At 61.2% G+C, this 19,006-nt stretch overlaps 1 protein-coding gene and 1 long non-coding RNA gene across 2 annotated transcripts; both read right to left on the bottom strand.

The window, feature by feature from the left end:
* Nucleotides 1-9,117: 9,117 nt before the first annotated feature.
* On the bottom strand, nucleotides 9,118-14,599 carry SKOR1 (SKI family transcriptional corepressor 1). Its single transcript, XM_069025760.1, has 9 exons — nucleotides 14,546-14,599; nucleotides 11,728-13,721; nucleotides 11,557-11,653; nucleotides 11,080-11,187; nucleotides 10,910-10,981; nucleotides 10,598-10,672; nucleotides 10,435-10,509; nucleotides 9,913-9,978; nucleotides 9,118-9,840 (listed from the first exon to the last, which is right to left on the bottom strand). Exons 2-9 carry the CDS (start codon nucleotides 13,702-13,704, stop codon nucleotides 9,743-9,745), a joined length of 2,568 nt encoding a protein of 855 aa, XP_068881861.1. The 5' UTR covers nucleotides 13,705-13,721; nucleotides 14,546-14,599; the 3' UTR covers nucleotides 9,118-9,742.
* A 1,870-nt stretch (nucleotides 14,600-16,469) lies between these two features.
* Nucleotides 16,470-18,768, bottom strand: LOC138116510 (uncharacterized). The gene is made up of 3 exons (XR_011154180.1): nucleotides 18,680-18,768; nucleotides 17,987-18,228; nucleotides 16,470-17,165 (listed from the first exon to the last, which is right to left on the bottom strand). It is a non-coding gene; the product is annotated as an uncharacterized lncRNA (long non-coding RNA).
* Between the last annotated feature and the right edge of the window lie 238 nt (nucleotides 18,769-19,006).

Here is a 19,006-nt window from a genome sequence, read left to right as displayed (position 1 = left end):
CAATTCCATGATAATTCTGGCTTCAACCTGATCAGCATTACTTTAGGGCAGCATGAATTAAGGTTCGATACCTCAGACAGAGCCACCACCCAAGTTACAAAAACAAATCATCTGCGATTCCTAATACGTTTGAAAAAAAAATAAAAGAAGAAGAAAAAAACCAGGCAGAAATGCGATGACAGAATTTCCTTCAGAACCTCTGCTACATGAAAATGAACACCAAAGCTTTTAATTTAGCTGAGATTTCACTCCGAAGAGAAAGACGTACAATTTGTTCAGGACGAGTTGACAGATGGGAAAATTAAGTCCTCCGTTATTGTTCCATTTGCTGGATGCAAAAAATACTTAACACTTGCAGAGGGCTTGGAGGATGGGAAGAGCTCTGAAATATCAGCTGTCTGGACAAAAATTAGAGACAGAAGTGTCTGGGGCCGATCCTGGGAGATGCCACATGCTTCCAGCTACTCCAGAAATCAGCTTTTTCCTGAGCATTCCTCAGCCATCTCCCTGTGGGGAAGCAAAGGAATAAATGGGTGAATTTAGTATTAGACCTAAAAAGCAGAATTACACAAGATCCTTTCAGTTTGATGTCTCCACCCAGCAAACTCTTTCAAAACAGTAAGTTCTCTCTTTCAGTCAAATTTTCCTTTTTTTTTTATTTTTTCAAGTTGGAAGCCTTTAGCTAAAATATCTTTCTTTTCTCTGCTAATAAAGAAAGCCTGTTCGCACTGTTTTTCCCTTTCCCATTGAAGATGTCCTGCAGTTTTCCCCCATCTGGGGACCCGAATTCTTTAAAATGATACCAAGAAATAATTGGCACCTCTCGGCCAAATCTCTGCGGAGCGACGGCGCGGCCGGTCCCGCGCTCACATCTGGGCTCTCTCCAGCGATGAATTATGGATTAATGGCACATACTGGGGCAGACTGGAGGCCGAATTCCCTTCTGGGAAGCGGGGTTATGATGGAGCTGTGGTACCAGGGGTGTTCCCATACGCCACAGTGAAAAACAGCTATAAAATGATGGCCAGGAAGGGGGTTTGAAACAAAAAACCACCCAACCCCCAGCAATATCAATTATTCCATGCATCACCTCGTGGTTTAAAGCCCTGGGTCTGGTTTGAGGTGCTCCGAGCCGAGGACAGCCCGTGCTCAGGACGCTGTGTTCCACAACAAACAGAGGGAATTGCTGGTGGTTAATTGGAGCTGTTCCTCTTTATCAGCCGGGCAGGCACAGCCCGTTCGTTCTGCTCCCCTGGCGGCCGGGGAGGGGCCTCTTATCGGCCCCGCAGCTTCACAGAGGCTTGGGAAAAGCCACGTTCCTGGTGGCCAGCACCTCTCCTGAGGAGCTACCCATCCAGGAAAACTCCAGGGATGGGGAAGGACTGGATACAGCCAGGGTTATTCCCTTGCTGATGTCCCGCATTTAGAGCTCGTCCCAAGCCTTTAGGTTTTGCAGAAGGGATCATGGAATCATTACAGCTGGAAAATCCCTCCAAATCCAATGGTCAACCCAGCCCTGCCAAGCCACCACTAAACCACGTCCCCAAGTGCCACGTTTGCGCTGCGATACCCTAGAGGGACAGTGGCTCATCAGGATGCCGGGTTGCCATTGTTCCCTTGGGATCCATCCCAGGAGCACATCGGCCTTGCCTGGCTCGGAAGGAAAGTCTCACCGAAGGTAACAAGGAGCACTTGAGGGCTCAACCCTCAATCCCATCCCAGATCCTGGAGCTCCCAGCCACCTCCAGCTTCCTTTAGGTGAAACCCCACTTGCGCTTTTAGTCTCTTTCCTACTCTTTCAACCATTTCTTTGCCCATGGACATTTCCCTTGAGGGGAAATAAAAAAGAAAATCCCCTATTTAAACCCAGCCTATTGTTTTCATGGAACTGAGCTGCAGCAGGACCTCAGAACGTGGTTGTGATTTGCCACATCTGTTATTTTTATGCATTGTTTTCGTGCCAAGAGTTTCATGAAAGGTGTTATATAACCCCTCCGTATCACAGAATCCGGCACGTTGCCACAGTTAGGAGCCCACGTGAGCGTTTCAGCCACAATCCTGCCCGGGGGTTTTATGTTTCTGAACATCTTTTAGCCCAGCCAGGCAGAGACACGAAGATCAAGTGCGGCTGTGGTTTCCTCCTTTCACAAGCAGACTCTGCTGTCGTTTCCTGATGGACAAGTTGATGGAATCATGGAGTCGTTTGGATTGGAGGGATCTTAAGGATCATCCCATTCCATGGGCAGGGACACCTTCCCCTATCCCAGGCTGCTCCAAGCCCCATCCAGCCTGGCCTTGGACACTCCCAGGGATCCAGGGGCAGCCACAGCTGCTCTGGGAATTCCAGCCCAGCCACTCCCCACCCTCCCAGGAAGCAATTCCTTCCCAATATCCCATCTAAATCTTCTCTCAGGAGGTTTCACACTCTCCAGTTATTCTGCAAGGTCCTTGGAATCTTCATGAGGATTCGCAAAGTTCCGTGAGATTTGGTTGCCTTCTAGACCAGCAGAGGATACAGAAAATGGTGATGGTTGGACTCTGGAATTTTGGAGGTCTGTTCCAACCTTGATGATTCTGTCAGGTGTTCACCTCAGAAGTTTGGCAAAAGGGTTCTCCACTTCCAGCATTTTCTGGCACAGGCTCAGCTAATAAAGCAAATCCAGTGGGCAGGAGCCTTCAGAGGATCGTGGGTTCTCCTTCTGAACATCTTCCAGTTCTGATCACTCACAGTCTTCACTGCATTGATGTAAATCACCTCAAAGATGGTCTAAAGCCAACACAGGCACATCATCTTCCATGTCTCCCACCTGTAATGTTCTGCCTTCCTCCTACAGGTTAGACCCTCCCAACGTGGCCCTTCCACCTCCCTGTGACCAAAATCCCAAATCTCAAGGGCACAGGATGTGCCAAAAAATGAGCCAGCAGGGCAGAAAACTGGCCTGGCTGAATGAGGAGCTTTCACTGGAATTAAAGGGGGGAAAAAAGCATTTATGACCTTGGAAGATGGGGCAGGGAACTCGGGAAGAGTGCAAGGATGTCGTTGGGTCACGTCGAGAGAAGTGAGGAAGGTGGAAGCTCAGCTGGAGCTCGATCCGGGCACTGTTGTGAATGACAATAAAAAGCGTTGTTATAGATCACCACCAGCAGCGAGAGGGCCAAGGAAAATCTCCCTCCTCGACTGGATGTGGAGGGAATGCTCCCAAGGATGAGGGAAAGGCTGAGGGACTTCATTGCCTTCTTTGCCTCAGACTTCGGCAGAAAGACCTGGTGTCCTTCCCAACCAGTCGCTGGGCTGGGAGACAGGAATGGGGAGAACAGACCTGGAATCTGGGAGGAGTCAATCAGGGACCTGCTGAGCCACTCATCAGTCTGTGGACGGGTGGGATTCATCCAGAGGCTCTGGGGGAGCTCCCCAAGCCCCTCTCCATCGTCTGTGCTCAGTCCTGGCTCACGGGGAGGTCCCAGCTGATGGAGGTGCCAGGGTGGCACTCACCCACAGGAAGGGCCAGGAGAAGGATCTGGGGAATTCCAGGCCTGTCAGCCTGACCTCGGTACCAGGGAAGGAACATCGGGAAGAATTTCTGCATGGAAAGGGTTGTGCCCCAAATGATGCACATCGGGTTGAAGCCAGAATTACCATGGAATCACAGAATGGTTGGGGTTGGAAGAGACCTCCAAGTTCATCCCATTCCACTCCTGCCATGGGCAGGAGCACCTTCTGCTGTCCCAGGCTGCTCCATCCCGGCCTTGGACACTGCCAGGGATCCAGGGGCAGCCACAGCTTCTCTGGGAATTCCAGCCCAGCCCCTCCCCACCCTCCCAGGGGACAATTCCTTCCCAATATTCCACCTCTCCCTACCCTCTGGCACTGGGAAGCCATTCCCTGTGTCCTGCCCCTCCATCCCTTGTCCCCAGTCCCTCTCCAGCTCTCCCGGAGCCCCTTTAGGCGCTGGAAGGGGTTCTAAGATATTCCCAGAACCTTCTCTTCTCCAGGTGAACATTCCCAGCTCTCCCAGTCTGAAGAACCCTGCAGGGGAGACTCCTCCACCTGGGAGCAGGGACGAGCGGGAGTTTGGTTGTGGCAGAGCTTTGCTGTGCAAGGAGCAGATTTCCTGGGACACACTCCACAGTTCTGCCACAGGTGAGACACCGAGAACTTTGGAAATTTCCAGCCTGGCACTGCTTTGAATGAAAGGCTCCATCTCGTTCTCCTGGGTCAGATATTCTGCGTGCAGTTTCTAATTTGGACCACAGCTCTGGAAAACTTGATTAGAGCTGTGAAAACGGAATTTTTATTAGGGAGAGCGGAGCTCTTGCCAAGGTTTATTTTTCAAGGGAGTAAGACCTAATCCTAGAAGTAGTTCCAGGGCTGTGCTAGTCTGGATGCCCTTGCAATGGTTTATGGCAATTACGCAGCCAGAGCTGGACACACCGGTGATGTTTGCTTTGGACAAGTTGCTGCAGATGGTAACCAGCTCCAACTGTACTCCTCAACGTGGAGCAGGCATCACTGGAAATCCATTTTCTCCCAGGTTTCTCCTTTTTTCCCCCCCTTTTCTCTTTCATTTTTACACAATGAGCATGTTCCCAAAGCCATCCGACCTGAAAACAAGGAAGCATTTGAAGTGGGGAGCAGAGTAACAGCCCTGTGTTCAGACATAATCCCCACACAGACACATCTCTTGCCAGCTTCCAAAGCCCAAATTCCCGCAAAATCCAGCAAAACCCCCCAGTTCAGGTGGATACCTTCCAGGGAATAGCACATCGGTTTCCTCCAGGGAGCCCACAAAGGTTATGGCGTGGAGTGACCCTCTGGGGGGAGCTTTCCGTCCGCGCCGGGTCCAGGCTGAGCGAAGCCATAAATCCAGGAATGTGTGGGAAAAGAGCAAATTAAAACGTGCTAGACTTGGCAGGGTCCTTTGTGAGCGCAGAGCTTGGGGAAGGTGACATTAATGGCCCTACCAGCTGAAGGCTGCTCTCAGTCCCGGAGCCAGGGGAGCACAAGGAGCACCACAGGATTCCCAAAAAAGTGCTCCTGTCCTCTCCCAAAAGGGTTTTCCTTGGGGGTAAGAGTTCTGCAGCACTTCCCGCCTGTGCCAGGGGGTCAGGGAGGGAATCCTGCCCCTCACCTGGAGGAGTGTCCGGTGTCCTGGGACAAGAGGGACGTGGAGCTCCTGGAGCAAGCCCAGTGGGTGACTACGAAGGTGGGGTGTCTGGAGCGTCCCCCTTATGAGGACAGGATGAGGGAGATGGAGCTGCTCAGAGAGCTCCAAAATAACATCAAATATCAGATCTCCAAAATGAGAAGATCTGAACAATCCCTCCAAAACGAGCAGATCCCACAACTTCATTAAGAGTCAGAAAGGAGATCAAAGGCAAGGATTGTCAGCTTTTAAGGGGGGGAAAACCCCAGGAAAATGTGGTTTAAGTTTCCAAGAGAGCCACGGAGTTCGCTTTGTGAAAATAAAAGTGGTTCTGTAAGCACGGCAGAGCCGCCCTGCGCACTCCCTTCTCTCACCACACAGCAACACGCAAAAAGTCGTGTTTGCACCCAAAATTCAATCAATTTAATCCAACTCACATCTCCTCACACGTGGACACGCCTGTTCACATACACCTCCTTGCTGTCCTGTTCACACTTGTCCCTAAAACTGGATTTCCACCCAAAGGACACCAGCCAGAAACATCACTGCTCAAATTCAATGGGTTTCCCCAAAAAAATGGAGATAAGGCAGGAGGAACCTCCAGCCAGGCAAGGACTAAGCACACCCCTTGTCCCCAGCCAGAGCCTAAAATAGCTGGGATTTTTCCGAAGAAAGAGCTTTTTGGGTTTGCGGGCAGCCAACAGCTCACGGCACATTTTGGTCACCACTGAACCCCCCAGGTCCACATCAGCCCCTGGGACAAACACATCCATGGTGGGCAGCTCCAGGGAATCTGCCAGCATCCCTGTGGCACCATGGCATCATCCCCAAAGGGCCACAGCAGTGCTGGGACGGGGAAAAAGCAACTGGGACTCCCAAAGTCTGGGAGAAGAGGAGGATCCTGAGCGGGCGGTGCAGAATGTTTGGGGGAGGACGCCCTGGGAAGGTGATGGGGCAAATCCCGCCAGAATGCATTCCCGGGGGCCAAGAGGATGGTGGCTGGGAACAGACAGTGCAGCTTCCCTGGGAACAAATCGTTCCTGGAGGCCCTCTGGGATGAAGGGGAAATCAGGGGGTTTATTTACCTTGGCTTCAGCAAGGCCTTTGGCACAGCTTCCATAGGATCCTCGTGGCCAAACCGGTGAGCTAGGGAGCAGATTGTGAATGAGCAGGAGAACTGGCCAGGCTGCCGGGCTGTGTCCAGGGCACAAAGTCCAGCTAGCACCCAGGGAGCAGTGCCATCCCTCAGGATCAATACTGTCCTTACTGGCCACCCGGCTGATGGGACACCGGACTGGGAAGAGCAGTCGGTGCTGGCGAGGATGGGACCATTCAGAGGGACTGGGACAGGCTGGAGAAGGGACAGGGACCTGGGGAGGGCAGATGGCGCGTCCTGCCCCAGGCTGGGATCAGCCCACGCACCAGGAGCCGCCCGTGCTTCCCCTCCGGCTCAGCCTCGCGTTCCCGAGGGGCACTTTTGGCAGTTTCCATGGAAGTAGCACAAACCTCCGTTCAAACCCGGACAAACTCCGGAGAGGAGGGCTGAGCTGAGCGGCGCTGCGACCGCCACCTCCTGGCGTCTGCATGGAATCGGGGATTGGGGTGGGAAGGACCTTCCAGAACATCCAGTGCCACCCCTGCCATGGGCGGGGACACCTTCCGCTATCCCAGGCTGCTCCAAGCCCCATCCAGCCGGGCCTTGGACACTGCCAGGGATCCAGGGGCAGCCACAGCTTCTCTGGGCACCCTGTGCCGGGGCCTCCCCACCCTCACTTCCTTCGCAGTATCCCATCTAAAACTCATCCACACAGGGAACAGCAGAGGTTTGGCACATTCCCACCCAATCCCATCCATTCCCACCCCCTGCCTAAACCTGGCACTTGGCATCGTTGCTGGAGACCCTCCTGAGCGCATCCCCGGTCCCAAACCACCCACAGCCCGGGGAATCCCCTCCTGCGAGGAAAGCCCCTGCAGTTCGATCCCAGCACCCACGTGATGGCCCAAAGCACTTCCCGAAGGGAGAAAATCGCTCCTGGGATTTTACCGGGGGGGTCTCTGGTGTCTGCAGTCCCCGAAGTGGGAGCTGCTCTGCAGAGGGGACTTCCAGCTCGGGCCATGTGGCAGCAGGACCCGTTCTGTCACCGAGAGCCACCGCGTCTGCTCCCAGCAACTGAGAGGGAAGCAGCATATGGGGACAAGCCCTGGCCAGGCTGGAGGTCTGTGAGCAGCTCCTCGGAGCTGCTCTGCCACTGGCCTGAAAGAACAACTCCATCAGCTACAGCGAGCAGACCTTCTGCTTCCCCCAATTCTAAATTCATCACAGGCTCAAACACAGACACTCCAGGCTTCTTCCTGCTTTAATTATTTAAAAATCCTGACTCTGGCTGTTTATTTTCAAGGGCTATTATCGCGTTCAACTATTTTGAGCCTAAAAAAAAAAAAAAAAAGAATAAAATATTTGAAGCCTTTCCCTCACTCTGACGGTGAAGTTTAATTCACTCTAATTATTTCATATTACTTAGACTGTAATAGTTTCATAATTTCTAGTATATTAAGCACTTAATACGTTGTGTCATTTCAAGTCGCATATTAAATTCTGCAAAGCACATTTTAATGAGCGCTAAGTAGTGGGGAAATATTAATACAACGCAATGGTTCATTTTTGTGCCCGTGTGGGGAGGCACCACCGGGGCAGGTGGGCACAGCAGGGGCTGGATGAATTGTGGGCTGGAGAGGCACCCAGGGCAGCTCCTCTGGGCTTCCTTGGAAGTGCCAGCAACGACCCAGAGAGGTGCAGCGGAAAATGCAAAGGAAAAGCTTCAGCTTCTCCTCTACAAACTCCAAAAAAGCCCAACTGTTTCATTCCCTCAAGTGAGCGCCTCTCAGCTTGCAGAGCCTTCATCCACCTCCCTGGGTCTCACATCCCCTCCGTGTCCCGGCAAGAGGATCCTTCCCCTGCGCTCACGTGCACGGAGGTGCCCCCAGCCCTGCAGCTCCCATTCGGGATCGTGTCACACACAGGATGTCTCGTGCAGGATGTCTGTGTCCGAAGGAGAGAATCCCAGAATGGCTTGGAAGAGACCCTAAGGCTCCTCTCATTCCACCACCTGCCATAGGCAGGGAACCTTCCACTGTCCCAGGGTGCGCCAAGCCCCGTCCAACCTGGCCTGGGACATTTCAGGGGTGGGGCAAGGAAGCCTTGAGAACTTTCTCTGAGACTCACAAAAACAAGAACCCACAACCCTCATCTGGGCTTCCGCCCCAAGGGTTTTTTAACCTTCATCCCACCCAACCGTGTCCACCTGCCCTGGCTGGGAAGGGCTTCCTCACCCTCGGGCGATGGGTGGAGGATGTTGATGCTGCTCCTGCTCTTCCATCCCGAGGCCGGGAATTGGAGGGAGAAGGGGGGAGCTGCACCTCCGGCTGCGCCCACGCGGTGGCGGCCCAGGCCGCGGAACGGCCTAATGAGCCCAGGAACTAATTACCTGCAGCTCCCGCTCTGCGGAGCTCCCGGGGCCGGTTCACACCGCAGCGGCCCCGCGATGGGCAGCGCGCAGCCCCCGGGGCATCTCCCCAGCCACCCTCTGCCCCCGCCCCGGTCTCCGGGATACCGCCGACCCCCGGGACGCTCCCTGGCCCCGCATCCCTTCTCCCGGTCCCTGCCCCGCCGGGGCCCCGCGGTGCCCGGTGCCTCCCTCCCGCGGCTCCCGGCGCGTCTCCCGCCGGCTGCCTCCCGCCCCCGGAGCTTCCCAGGGCCCCGGTGCAGCCTCACCCCGCCCCGGTCCTGTTCCCGATCCCGGTCCCGCTGCGGTGCCAGGTTAATTCTGGGCTAAGAACGGGTATTTCGGGCTAATAGGTGTGCGCGCACCTCCGCGCCCGCTCTCCGAGCTCATTAATGTAATACCTTCATGTGTGAAACGAGCATATAAATGGGCATTAATGAGCTCCGGCTGCGGCGGGGAGGAGGGGAGGAGCGGGCAGCCCGGCGGGGGAGCGGGCAGCACCCCCGGCTCAGCCCCGGTACCGGGGGCAGCCGTGCGAGCCCCTCCCGCCGCCTGCCCGGCCGGGGACCCCCGAGCCCCGGGCCAGCCCCACGCACCAGGAGGCTTCTTAAAGTCTGTTTTTATTAAAGAACCGAAATCACGTACAGAGGGGGCTGTCCCCAGAGCGGGCGAGCGTTGTTCGGCCTCCGGAGTCGCGGGCCGCCCGTTAAAGTGCCGTTACATCCAGAATTTACCGGGAGCGGGGAAGGAGGGGGCCCGGGAGAGGGGGGATCAATATACATCATAAATAAATAAAAATCCGACAAATACTGTACCAAGAGAATCACAGTACATTTATATCCATTGCACATCGCCACTTTTGTTTCCAGTCTGGACAAGGGTGGAAGAAGCGGACACACAGGGAGGGAGGGGGAGGCGGAGCGGGGGGGCCGGGAGGGCCCGGCTGCCCCCCGGCCGGCCCGGGGCCGCCCCCCGCCGTATTGCCAGTCCGAGGAAAGCCGGGCTCCGAGTCCTCTATGTACAAGTGTCTCCTCGTGGAAATGGCTTGTGTGGGCTCTGCCCGCATGGCTTCGGGGGTGGGGGGCCGAGGGGGGCTCACTGGGGCAGCAGCGGCGGCTTGAAGGAGCAGTTCCCCGTGCAGTGCCGCGGGGTCAGCATTTTGCAGGAGAAGTGATGCAGCGCGTCGTGAGCCTCTGCAAGGGACCGAGCCGTCACCCCCGGGGCCCCCCTCAGACCTCTGTGCCCTCCCAGTGCTCCCCCGGTACCTTTCAACTTCTGCTGGATGGCGTAGCGCGCTTTCCGCTCCTGGTCCAGCTCGTTGCACAGCGTGTCTGGGATGGGGGAGCGTCACGGCACCGTCAGGGATGCGCCCGCCCCGAGGGCACCCGAAACGGGAGGGGAACGGGGGGAGATGGGCGCAAGAGCGGGCACGGCTCCCCGGCGTGCCAGGTAAGTAATTTTACAGCTCGGTTTTTAATTTAGCCCGTGCGGAAGTGACTGCGAGAGGGCAGGTTCGTTCGCTGCCCTGTCACGGTGCCGCGCAGCCGTTTGCGGGGCAGCTCGAAATCCCGAGAGGAATTGGAGGGCAAGAAAAGATACAGAATAAAACAAAACAAAACAAAACAACAAACCAAAACAAACAAACTCCCCCAAAATAAACAAAAAAAACCCCTATCCAAGCGACCAAAAAAGCAGAAATAAAATAAAATAAAAAATTTTAAAAGGAATAAAAGAGAGAGAAGAAAAGGAAATTAAAAAAATAAAAGTACTAATGGGCTCGGCCTTACCTCGGACGATCTGCAGCTGCTGCACCATCTCTTCCCGGTACGCCAGCTCCCGCTTCATCTGGTCCTGGAAGTTATCTGTGGGGCGGGGGGTCAGCACCGCGCCCGGTGCGGGGCCCGCTCCCCGGCCGGGGCGGGGCGTGGGCAGGGGACGGGGCAGCAGTACCTTTCAGGCTCTGGAAGTCCCTCTCCAGCTTTTTCCTCAGCTCCATTTGCTCCAGGACCAGTTTTTGTAACTCATCTGTTTAAAAATACACGGCGGGGTTGAGGGGAGCCCGCACTTTTCCATCTGGAGGCGGCTCGGCGCGGCGCTAATCGCATTACGTTACATTAATCACAGGAGTTAATCACTCCTGCACAAAACACAAATACCTTGAGCCGCGGGGAGAGGCCGGGGGGTGCCACAAACCCCCCCCGCCCCGTCGGGCCGCCGAGCCCCGCACCCCTCGCCCCGCTCCGGGCCTCGACCCCGCCTCACCTCGGGCCAAGTTCTCGATGTCCTTTTCCACGAGCTGCGTCCCGGTGACATCCATGGCGAGCCCTTCCTCGCCTGCGGGAGGCCAGAGCGCCGTCAGCCCCGCCGGGGGTTCCGTGCACCCCGCATGGCCCGCAGAGGGGCCGCGCATCGCCCCGCGGAGCGGTGCTTACCTCTGTCGGTATTTACAGGGCTGGGATGAGAGACATTCCTTTGGTCCTGATAGGATTTTCTGGTCTCTAAATCCTCTGCCGCGGAGTGATTGTCTTCTTTATCTTGCTCTTAAAGTTAATAAACCGATTTTCAGCCATAAGCAATGAAAGTATGGTCCTGATATATCCTTAATTACATAATTACGGACAAAGCCCTCGTTAAAACCTTCTTAGCGGGCATCCTAATCGCTTTGCTGTTGGAAAGTAGCTTGTGGGCAGGAGCTTGGCTGCGCCGGCCCATCCCCTCCGCACCGGCCGCGGCCCCGGCGGCATCCCCGGGCGGCCCCGGCCCCGTTCCCCCCCGGAACCCGTTTGTTTCGCTTTTCTCCCGAAAGCCCCTAAACGAAAGCGGCCCTTCGGGTCCCCTCCCCGGGGTTGAGCCGCCCCCGGGGCCGCGCCCTGGGTGCGCAGCGGCCGCCCGGCCCCGGCCCGCGTTACCCTTCGCCTCGGGGGTGCAGAGGAAGGCGGTGGGGGCTCCCAGGGAGGCTGCGGGTTTCAGCGGCTGCAGGTGCTCCCCCCTCTCCGGCGCGAACACCTAAAAAAGAGCGAGTCAGGACCGCGGGCGGCCCCGCGGGGACCCCCGAGGGCAGATCCCCCCCTGCCCCGCACCTCGTAGGCGCCGCTGCTGCCGCTCCGCTCGGGGCTGCCGTCGGGGGCCTGGCCGCCCTCCTGCGCGCCCGCCTCGACCGTCTTCTCTTCGGGCCCGTCGGCGCCGGCGGGCGGCGGCGGCTCCTCGGGCCCGGCCAGCAGCCGCGGCGGCGGCGGCTCCCGGCCCTCGGCGGGGGTCACGGCGGGGACGGCGGCGGCTTCCTCCTCCCCGTCCTCCGGGAAGCGGTTGGACTCCACGTCCACCTCGGGCTCCTCGGCCGTGTCTCCCCCGGGGGACAGCGAGCGGTAGCTGGAGCTGCCCTCGCTGAGGAAGTCCGGCGAGAGGTAGCCGGGGCCGCGGGGGCCCGCGCCGCCGAACGCCTCGCGGGTGCCGTAGAGCTTGGCGATGCTCTCGGCGTCCTTCACCACGGGGCGGAAGGCGGACAGGTAGCTGCCCTTCCTGGGCAGCGGCAGCGGGGCGAGCAGCGCCTCGTCTCCGGAGCGCTCCTCCTCGCCCGCCGCCCGCGACAGGGCGCTGGGGCAGCGCTCGCCCTCCGCGCCCGCGCCCTCCTGGGGGGTGGCGCTGCTCCGGCCGCTGCCCGAGGGCTCCGAGCCCTCCAGCTCCCCGTGCCGCCCCGCCAGCCCCGCCGGCTCGGCCGCCGCCGCCGCCGCCGCTGCCGCCGCCGCCACCACCACGGCGGTGGCGGCCGCCTTGGCCGGGCTCTGCGCGGGGTAGGGCGGCACGGGCAGGCTGCCGGCGGCCGGCCAGAACACGGGGAACGAGGGGTAGACGCCGGTGTCCTTGGCGGCGCCGGGCTGGTGGGGCGGCTGGGCCGGCTGGTGCGGGTGGGGGTGCGGGGGCCCCCAGAACATGCCGGGGGGCAGCGCGCCGCCCTTGCCCGCCTCGCCGCCCCCCGCGCCGCCCAGCGCCTCCTCCTGCTTCTTGGGGCACAGTCCGAACGCGGCGGCGGGGAAGCCGTAGGGATGGGGGAAGAGCGGCGGCGGCAGCTTCTGCAGCATCCCGAAGCCCTTGCTGGGCACCGGGATCACCGGGTAGCTGCGCACCGCGCCCGCCCCGCCGTGCGCGCCCGCGGCCCCGCCGTGCGCCGCCGCCAGCCCCAGCGCGCCGCGCTCGCCCGCCGCCTCCTGCCCGCTGCACCGGAGGCTCTTGTGCGCCGGGGCGAGCTCGGGGCCGGCGGGCGGCGGCGGGTGCAGGGCGGCCTTGGCGGCGGGGGAGCCGGCCCCGGGCCCGCCGGCGGCCGCCCCTTGCAGGGAGAAGGTCCGCTTGCGGGTGCCGCCGTTGAACATGGCCTTGACATCCTCCCAGGCGTGCGACAGCTCCTCCGTGGCCGTCTTGTCGCTGAGCTTGAGGTGGCGGCGCCAGGAGTTGAAGTTGGCGGCGTCGGGCTGGGTGTACTTGGAGTCCGGGGTGCGGTGGGAGTGGAAGATGAACTTGTTGGGCGAGAAGTACATGCTGCAGTAGCTGCACTTGATGCACTTGGCGCGGGAGCTGTTGTAGCGGGCCGGGATGAAGCTGCCCCGGGAGCCCCAGGCGCACTCGTGCACCACGTCGAAGGCGAAGTTCTCGGGCAGCTTGGGCGGCTTGTGCTCGCCCAGGAAGGACTTGCAGAGCCGCTCCGCCTCCCTCTTGGTGATCATGCCGCAGCGGCGGGAGGAGATGGGCATGGCCCCGGCCCGCCGCAGGATCTCCAGCTGCACCGGCGTGCACTGCACGCAGGTGATGCCCAGGGCCACCCGCCGGTTGTGGATCTCATTGTAGCTGTAGTTCTTGAGCAGCGTGTTGGAGATCTGCGCCAGGCAGAGCCGCTCCTGCCCGTCGATGACCAGGGACACGATGGGCACGCCGTACAGGGAGGTCTCACCCACTTGGTTGGGCTTGAGGGTATTGGAGCCCTGGTACGGCTGCAGCTCTTGCTTTGAATTTGGGGAGGAGCTTGCATCTCTCCCATTTCCCATCTGACTGGCGATCGCCTCCATTCCCCCCCCAAACGCCCCTGCAAAACAAAATCGGGGAAAGGCGCAGGTTAGAGGCGCTCCCAGGGCCCCGCCGCCGCTCCCGGCCCGCCGCTCCCGGGGCCCGCTCCGCGGCCCGGCCGATCCCCGCCGCGCGGCCCAGCCGCTCCTCGTTCGGCGCCACCGGCCCCGACCGGGAGCCCCCTCGGGCGCTGCCGCAGGACCCTCCCCGACCGGAGGGGTCTGGCGGGGCCGGAGCGCATCCCCCGCGCCGCGGCCGCCGGTACCGAGCGCCGCCGCATCCGCCCGCCGGGCGCGGCCCCGCGGCTGAGCGGCCCCGGGAGCCCGGGGCAAGGGCATCCTGGGGGGGTCACCACCTCCGCTTCCTCCCTCGCCGGGTCCCCGGGAGGTGCCGCGTCCCTTCCCTTTGTGCCGGCTCGCCGGGCCGTGCCGTGCCGGTTTGCGGCGGGCTCCGGGCGGGCTCCAACGAAACGCGCCGGAGGATGCGGCCAGGGCGTCCCGGGGGCCCGAGCCCCGGGCCGGAGCGGGCGGGCCCAAACTTGGCGCTCGGTGCCCGCGAGCGGAGCGGGGCGGCGGGCGCGGTGGCCCGGAGCCCCTTTGTCGTGTCCCCGGCAGGCGATTAGGCGCGGGCGGATTAGGGGCCGGGGCGGGCAGCACCCGCCGCACGTAGCAGAAGGGCAGCAGCGAGCCAGGCAAATTGGCTTAGCTGGGAAGGCTCCCGGTGCTTAAGCCGCTTCCGTGGTAATTACACAAAATAACGGGGAGCGACTCCCGAAAACGCGCCCCGCTTTCCGCCCCCCCCACCTCATCCCCATCCCCTCCTCCGCCGCCCGCTCGCACTCACCGCGCCGCGGAGCCCGGCTGGACGTGCAGGCTCTGCTCGGGACTAGGGGCCGCAGCCCGGAGCCGGGGCCGCCATCGGCCAGGGGGGCCCGTCCGCACCGAGCCCGTTCCCGGGGCAGCCGAAGCTGCGGGGCGCGGGGCGGGCGGGCAGCGGGCGCGCCCTTCACCGACGCCTCGGGGCCGCCGCCCGCCCCGCCGCCGCCGCGTCCGCCCGGGCGAGATGCAACAAGAGCGAGTGACCAGCCGCGCCACCGAGGGAGGATCCGGATCCGTACTTGGAGACGCTGCACATTGATCCGGTGACAGCTAAAATAACGGGAAGACACACCCACTTAGCACCAGCATATTTACATTAACGGCCTCCGGGACCCCGCCGCCGTCAATCACCGATGCGCTCCAGTCAATCACGGCGCGGCTTTAAGGCACGGCGGAACGGGGAGGGAGCGGGAGGGGGGGGGGGGGGCGTGGGGGCCGCCACCGAGCGGGGACCCGCCCGGGCTGCCCGAGGTAAGAACGGGGATCAGCCCCGCGCCGCACCTGCGTGGGGCTCCGCGCCCCCGTGTCCCCCCCCGCGCCCGCCTCCCGCGGTGCCCCCATCCCGGGGGGAGCGATGCTCGTTGAAAGTTTGCGTGGGGAGCGGGCGGTAACGAAAAGAGGAGCCCGGGGGGAGCGGCGGAGGGACCCCATCGAAATCGGGGATGCGCTGCTACCGCGCATCCCCCTCGCAGCCGGGATGCGCGCTCCGGTGCGGGGCGCGGGTGCGGGAGCGGTACCGGGGCCGAGGGGGGGACATTGGGCGGCAACGAAATCGCCGGGAGGAGAGGGCGGAGAGGGGCGAGCTCGTGTTTTTCGTTCCCCACGGGGGCTCACGCCACACCGGCAGGACCGGCCGACACCGGGGCGGCTTAGGGGACCCGGCGCTCCGGTGTCCGCCGGTTCTGCCGGCGTGGCGGGGGCCTCTAGCCGCATCCCTGCCCGGGTTGGGTTCCCGCATGCGGCGCTCGTCACGGCCACGTTAATTAAACTGTAATTAATCATCGCGTCCGGCCGCGATCGGCGCAATTACACTGATCACACAGAAGTTAATAACGGCGCGGATAGCCCCCAGCTATCACTTTTGTGTTTGCCCCCGCGCCTTCCTTCCCCGCCATCACCAGCGGCACCGGGAGGATGCGGCGGAGCCGCCGCGGAGCGAAGCGCGGGTGCAGAGCCACCCTTCTCCTCCGTGGCTGAACCGAGCCCCGGCCGCGCTCCCACGCGGGACAGCGGCCGCGGCTCCCCCCGGGCCGCCCCGTCGGGGGGACGCGGACCGGGTGCTGCCGGCCGGGCCTTGCGGCGCGGCCTTCCCGCAATGAGCGCAACCCGAGCCGGTAATTATTCCTCGCCTTTTAATTATTTATCCTCTCCAGCCCTCGCTCCTCGAGCCATACGGAGGTAGGAGCGCGGTGAGACGCTCCCGCGCCGGGTCGAGCCCCGCTGTCCCGCTCGCCACGGCGTTTCGGGTGTTCCCACGGCGTTCGACACCCGCAGAGCTGCGGAAGCGGCTGCGAGGCCACGCCGGGCTGCGAGGCACCGGGAGCGGGCGGCGGCGCGGACCGAGCCGGTACCGCGAGGAGAGGGGGGGCTGCGGGAGGATGCGGTTCTGCCCCGATCCCCTCCGCCGTGCCCGGGCTGTGCCGCTGCCCCGGTGCCCGCAGAACTCGGCCGGAGCCCGGAGCGGCGGAGGCGACCCCCGGCTCGCCCCGACGGCGGCGCGGAGCCCCGGGGCGGGGAACAGCCCCGGGCCCCACCCCGGCCCCGCCGCCCCGGCCGCGCTCCCCGCCGGCGCCCCACTCCTCGCAGTCGCCGTATCTTTTAACAGTTGAATTGACTGCAGTTTTTGTCAGTTAATTAGGTTTAATTTACATAATTAGTACAGTATAAAGAGTATTGGGGATAATCAGGAGGTACGTCTCGCTTACTGTGTAAACACGGATTCGGAATTAAAAATCAGATGTAATTAAGGCGTGTGCGCGCGGCTTTTAATTGTAATGAATTTCTAATTAACGCTCAACGATCGCCGCACGCGAGAGCCGGGACGTTTGCGGGCGCCGCCGCCCCCCAAACCGGGGACCCCGCCGGGGACAACCCCGGGGCCGGGGGGCGCGGAGGGGCCGCGGCCGGCGGGGAGGGCGCTGCGCCCCGACGGGACCCCTCACCCTTCCCCGTTCCCCGGGCCGGTGCCGCTGGCAGCCGAAGCCGGTGGATAATTTAGGTTAAAACTTAGGGAGCCGTGTCACGGGTGTATAAATAAATAATCACGCGTGGCGGGCGCGGAAGGCCTCGCGCTCCTGGAGGGCTGAGCCGAGATTGCCACATAAATCACGGCGGTCTAATTCAGTGGAAGTTTAATAAACGCCTCCTATTGGAAATGAATGTTCCCCATTTAACAGTTGTATCAGCACCATATAAAACCATGACCCCAATAAATTTAATTTTAGAGGCCGATCAATCCGGGCTTCTCTCCATCGATCCGCGGCGGCTCTGCACCTCCGCAGCCTCTTCCGCGGCCCTGCCCGCCGAGGCGGGGGAAGGAGCGTTTCGATTAGACTCTTTATTAGGAAAAGATTGCTCCGAGAGGCCTGAAAATTAAACGGTGACATTTTAATTACTGGACATTGACAAAGGGAGCGGGCGGCGGCTCTCTGCAGGCCGGGCACACTCCGCCTGACCCGGCTGCTGAGCCCCCGCGGGGCGGGGGGAGCACCGGGACCGTGCGGGGATCCTGCCCTGCGATCCCCGGGGAGCCTGGGGGTTCCTCTCGGTGAGCCCCGGGATTCCTTCCTAGAGCTGGGCACACCTGACCAAAACCCCGATGCACCTTCTCTGTGTGCCCCGGCTCTCCCACCGTGCACCCCCTTTTTCTACGGCCACCACCTCTCCCCACCTTTCCCCCCCTCTGTGCACCCCATGACCCCCCTTGGCCCCTCACACCCTGCATACCCACAACACAACCCCCGGCTCTCCCCAGTTTGCCTCAGGTCCCCCGCTGTCCAACCCTCGCAGCTGCTGCCACCTTGTCCCCTGCCCCTCACCTCTCTGGCCACCCAAACCCTCCCCGCACCATCCCTGCGGCTCGAAACCTTCCCGATTTCCCTGGGCCGGAGCGGCCGTGCGGCTGCGGAGGAACGCGGCGTGCGGGATCGATAGACACGACTTTATTGAGCAGGTTAAACCAAACACCTTCGCAGGGATGGAGCGGGACGAGCCGAGGGCAGCAATTCCCTCCGCCTGTGCCGTGCCGGGGCCAGCCGGGCTCCCCCCGGGATGGACCCGCACTCACCTGCGTGTGGGCCTGGCCGCTCTGCCTCGGCTGCGGGGAAGTTTTCCTCCTCCTGCCCATAAAAGCCCCAGACATCCATTTGCCATTAAACACCTCCCGGGCTCCCCGGCTCTGACAAACCTTGAACTTGCACCGCGGGCCCGGCGCCGGCAGCAGCCGCAGCGGGGGACCGGGAGGCGGCCGCCGTTCCAGGAGGCAGGAAGGCTCAATCCATAAATCCTGTCCTGAGCGCACACGTGTGGTTTATGGACGTACCCTCTGCTGAAGGTAACGCAGCCCCGGGTCAGCGCAGCTCCTCGGCAGCCGCTCCGGCTGCAGCTTCCCGACGGGAAAGGCACAGGATCACGGACTCGCTGTGGCTGCTTTGAGTTAGGAGAGACCTTAAAGCTCCTCTCGTTCCAACCCCACCTCCATGGGCAGGGACACCTTCCACTAGAGCAGCTTGCACAACCTTTTTTTATTCGATGTGACCAAATACTGTAATCGAAGATTTTTAAATCTCCTTTTCCCCGTTAGGTTTTCCCAGTCCAGGCTGGCAGTGTAGTGCTGGTGGGCTGGGGGAGCTTCAGGGGATCCTGAAGTTCAGGGGATACCCCCCATCGCTCCAGATTTCTCCCCCACGGTGCCTGTGAGCCCCCCGGGAATGCTGAAGATGAGTTATCCTAAAATACCGGTTACACTTCAGGATCTCAGCATCATTCAGTGGGCTCCAGCTCCTCCCCAGGAGAGCCCCTCTGCCCCCAGGCCTGGCTGTCACCACAGGGGCGTCGCTCCCACCCAGCTGCAGCACCCGGGGCTCGGGCTGGTCCCTACCTGGTTCCCCCGGGCAGAGTCACCCACAAATGCCCTGCCAGGGCTGCAGAGGGGCACCCTCCGGAGAGGCTGAGGGGCCACAGCTGGATCCTCTGCAGCTCTGCAGGACCTTGGGACAGCTGGGATGTGTTTGTTCCCTGATGGGCCGGCCCGTGGCAGCTGGGCAAGGACGGGTCCCCCGCGGGTGTCCCCGAGTTTATCTCTGTGTTCATCTCTGCGGGTGCCACGTCCCAACGGCAGTGCGAGCAGGAACCCCTGCACGGAGCTGTCTCCAAGAAGCTGAGCAGCCTGGGGGCCCCTGGAGCACCCTGGAGATGGGATTTGCTG

The sequence above is a fragment of the Aphelocoma coerulescens genome, chromosome 10, assembly GCF_041296385.1.
Source record: "Aphelocoma coerulescens isolate FSJ_1873_10779 chromosome 10, UR_Acoe_1.0, whole genome shotgun sequence".
In the NCBI taxonomy this organism is placed as follows: Eukaryota; Metazoa; Chordata; class Aves; order Passeriformes; family Corvidae; genus Aphelocoma; species Aphelocoma coerulescens.
Note: the sequence above shows the minus strand (reverse complement) of the source record. Positions and strands in the feature narration are given on the sequence as shown.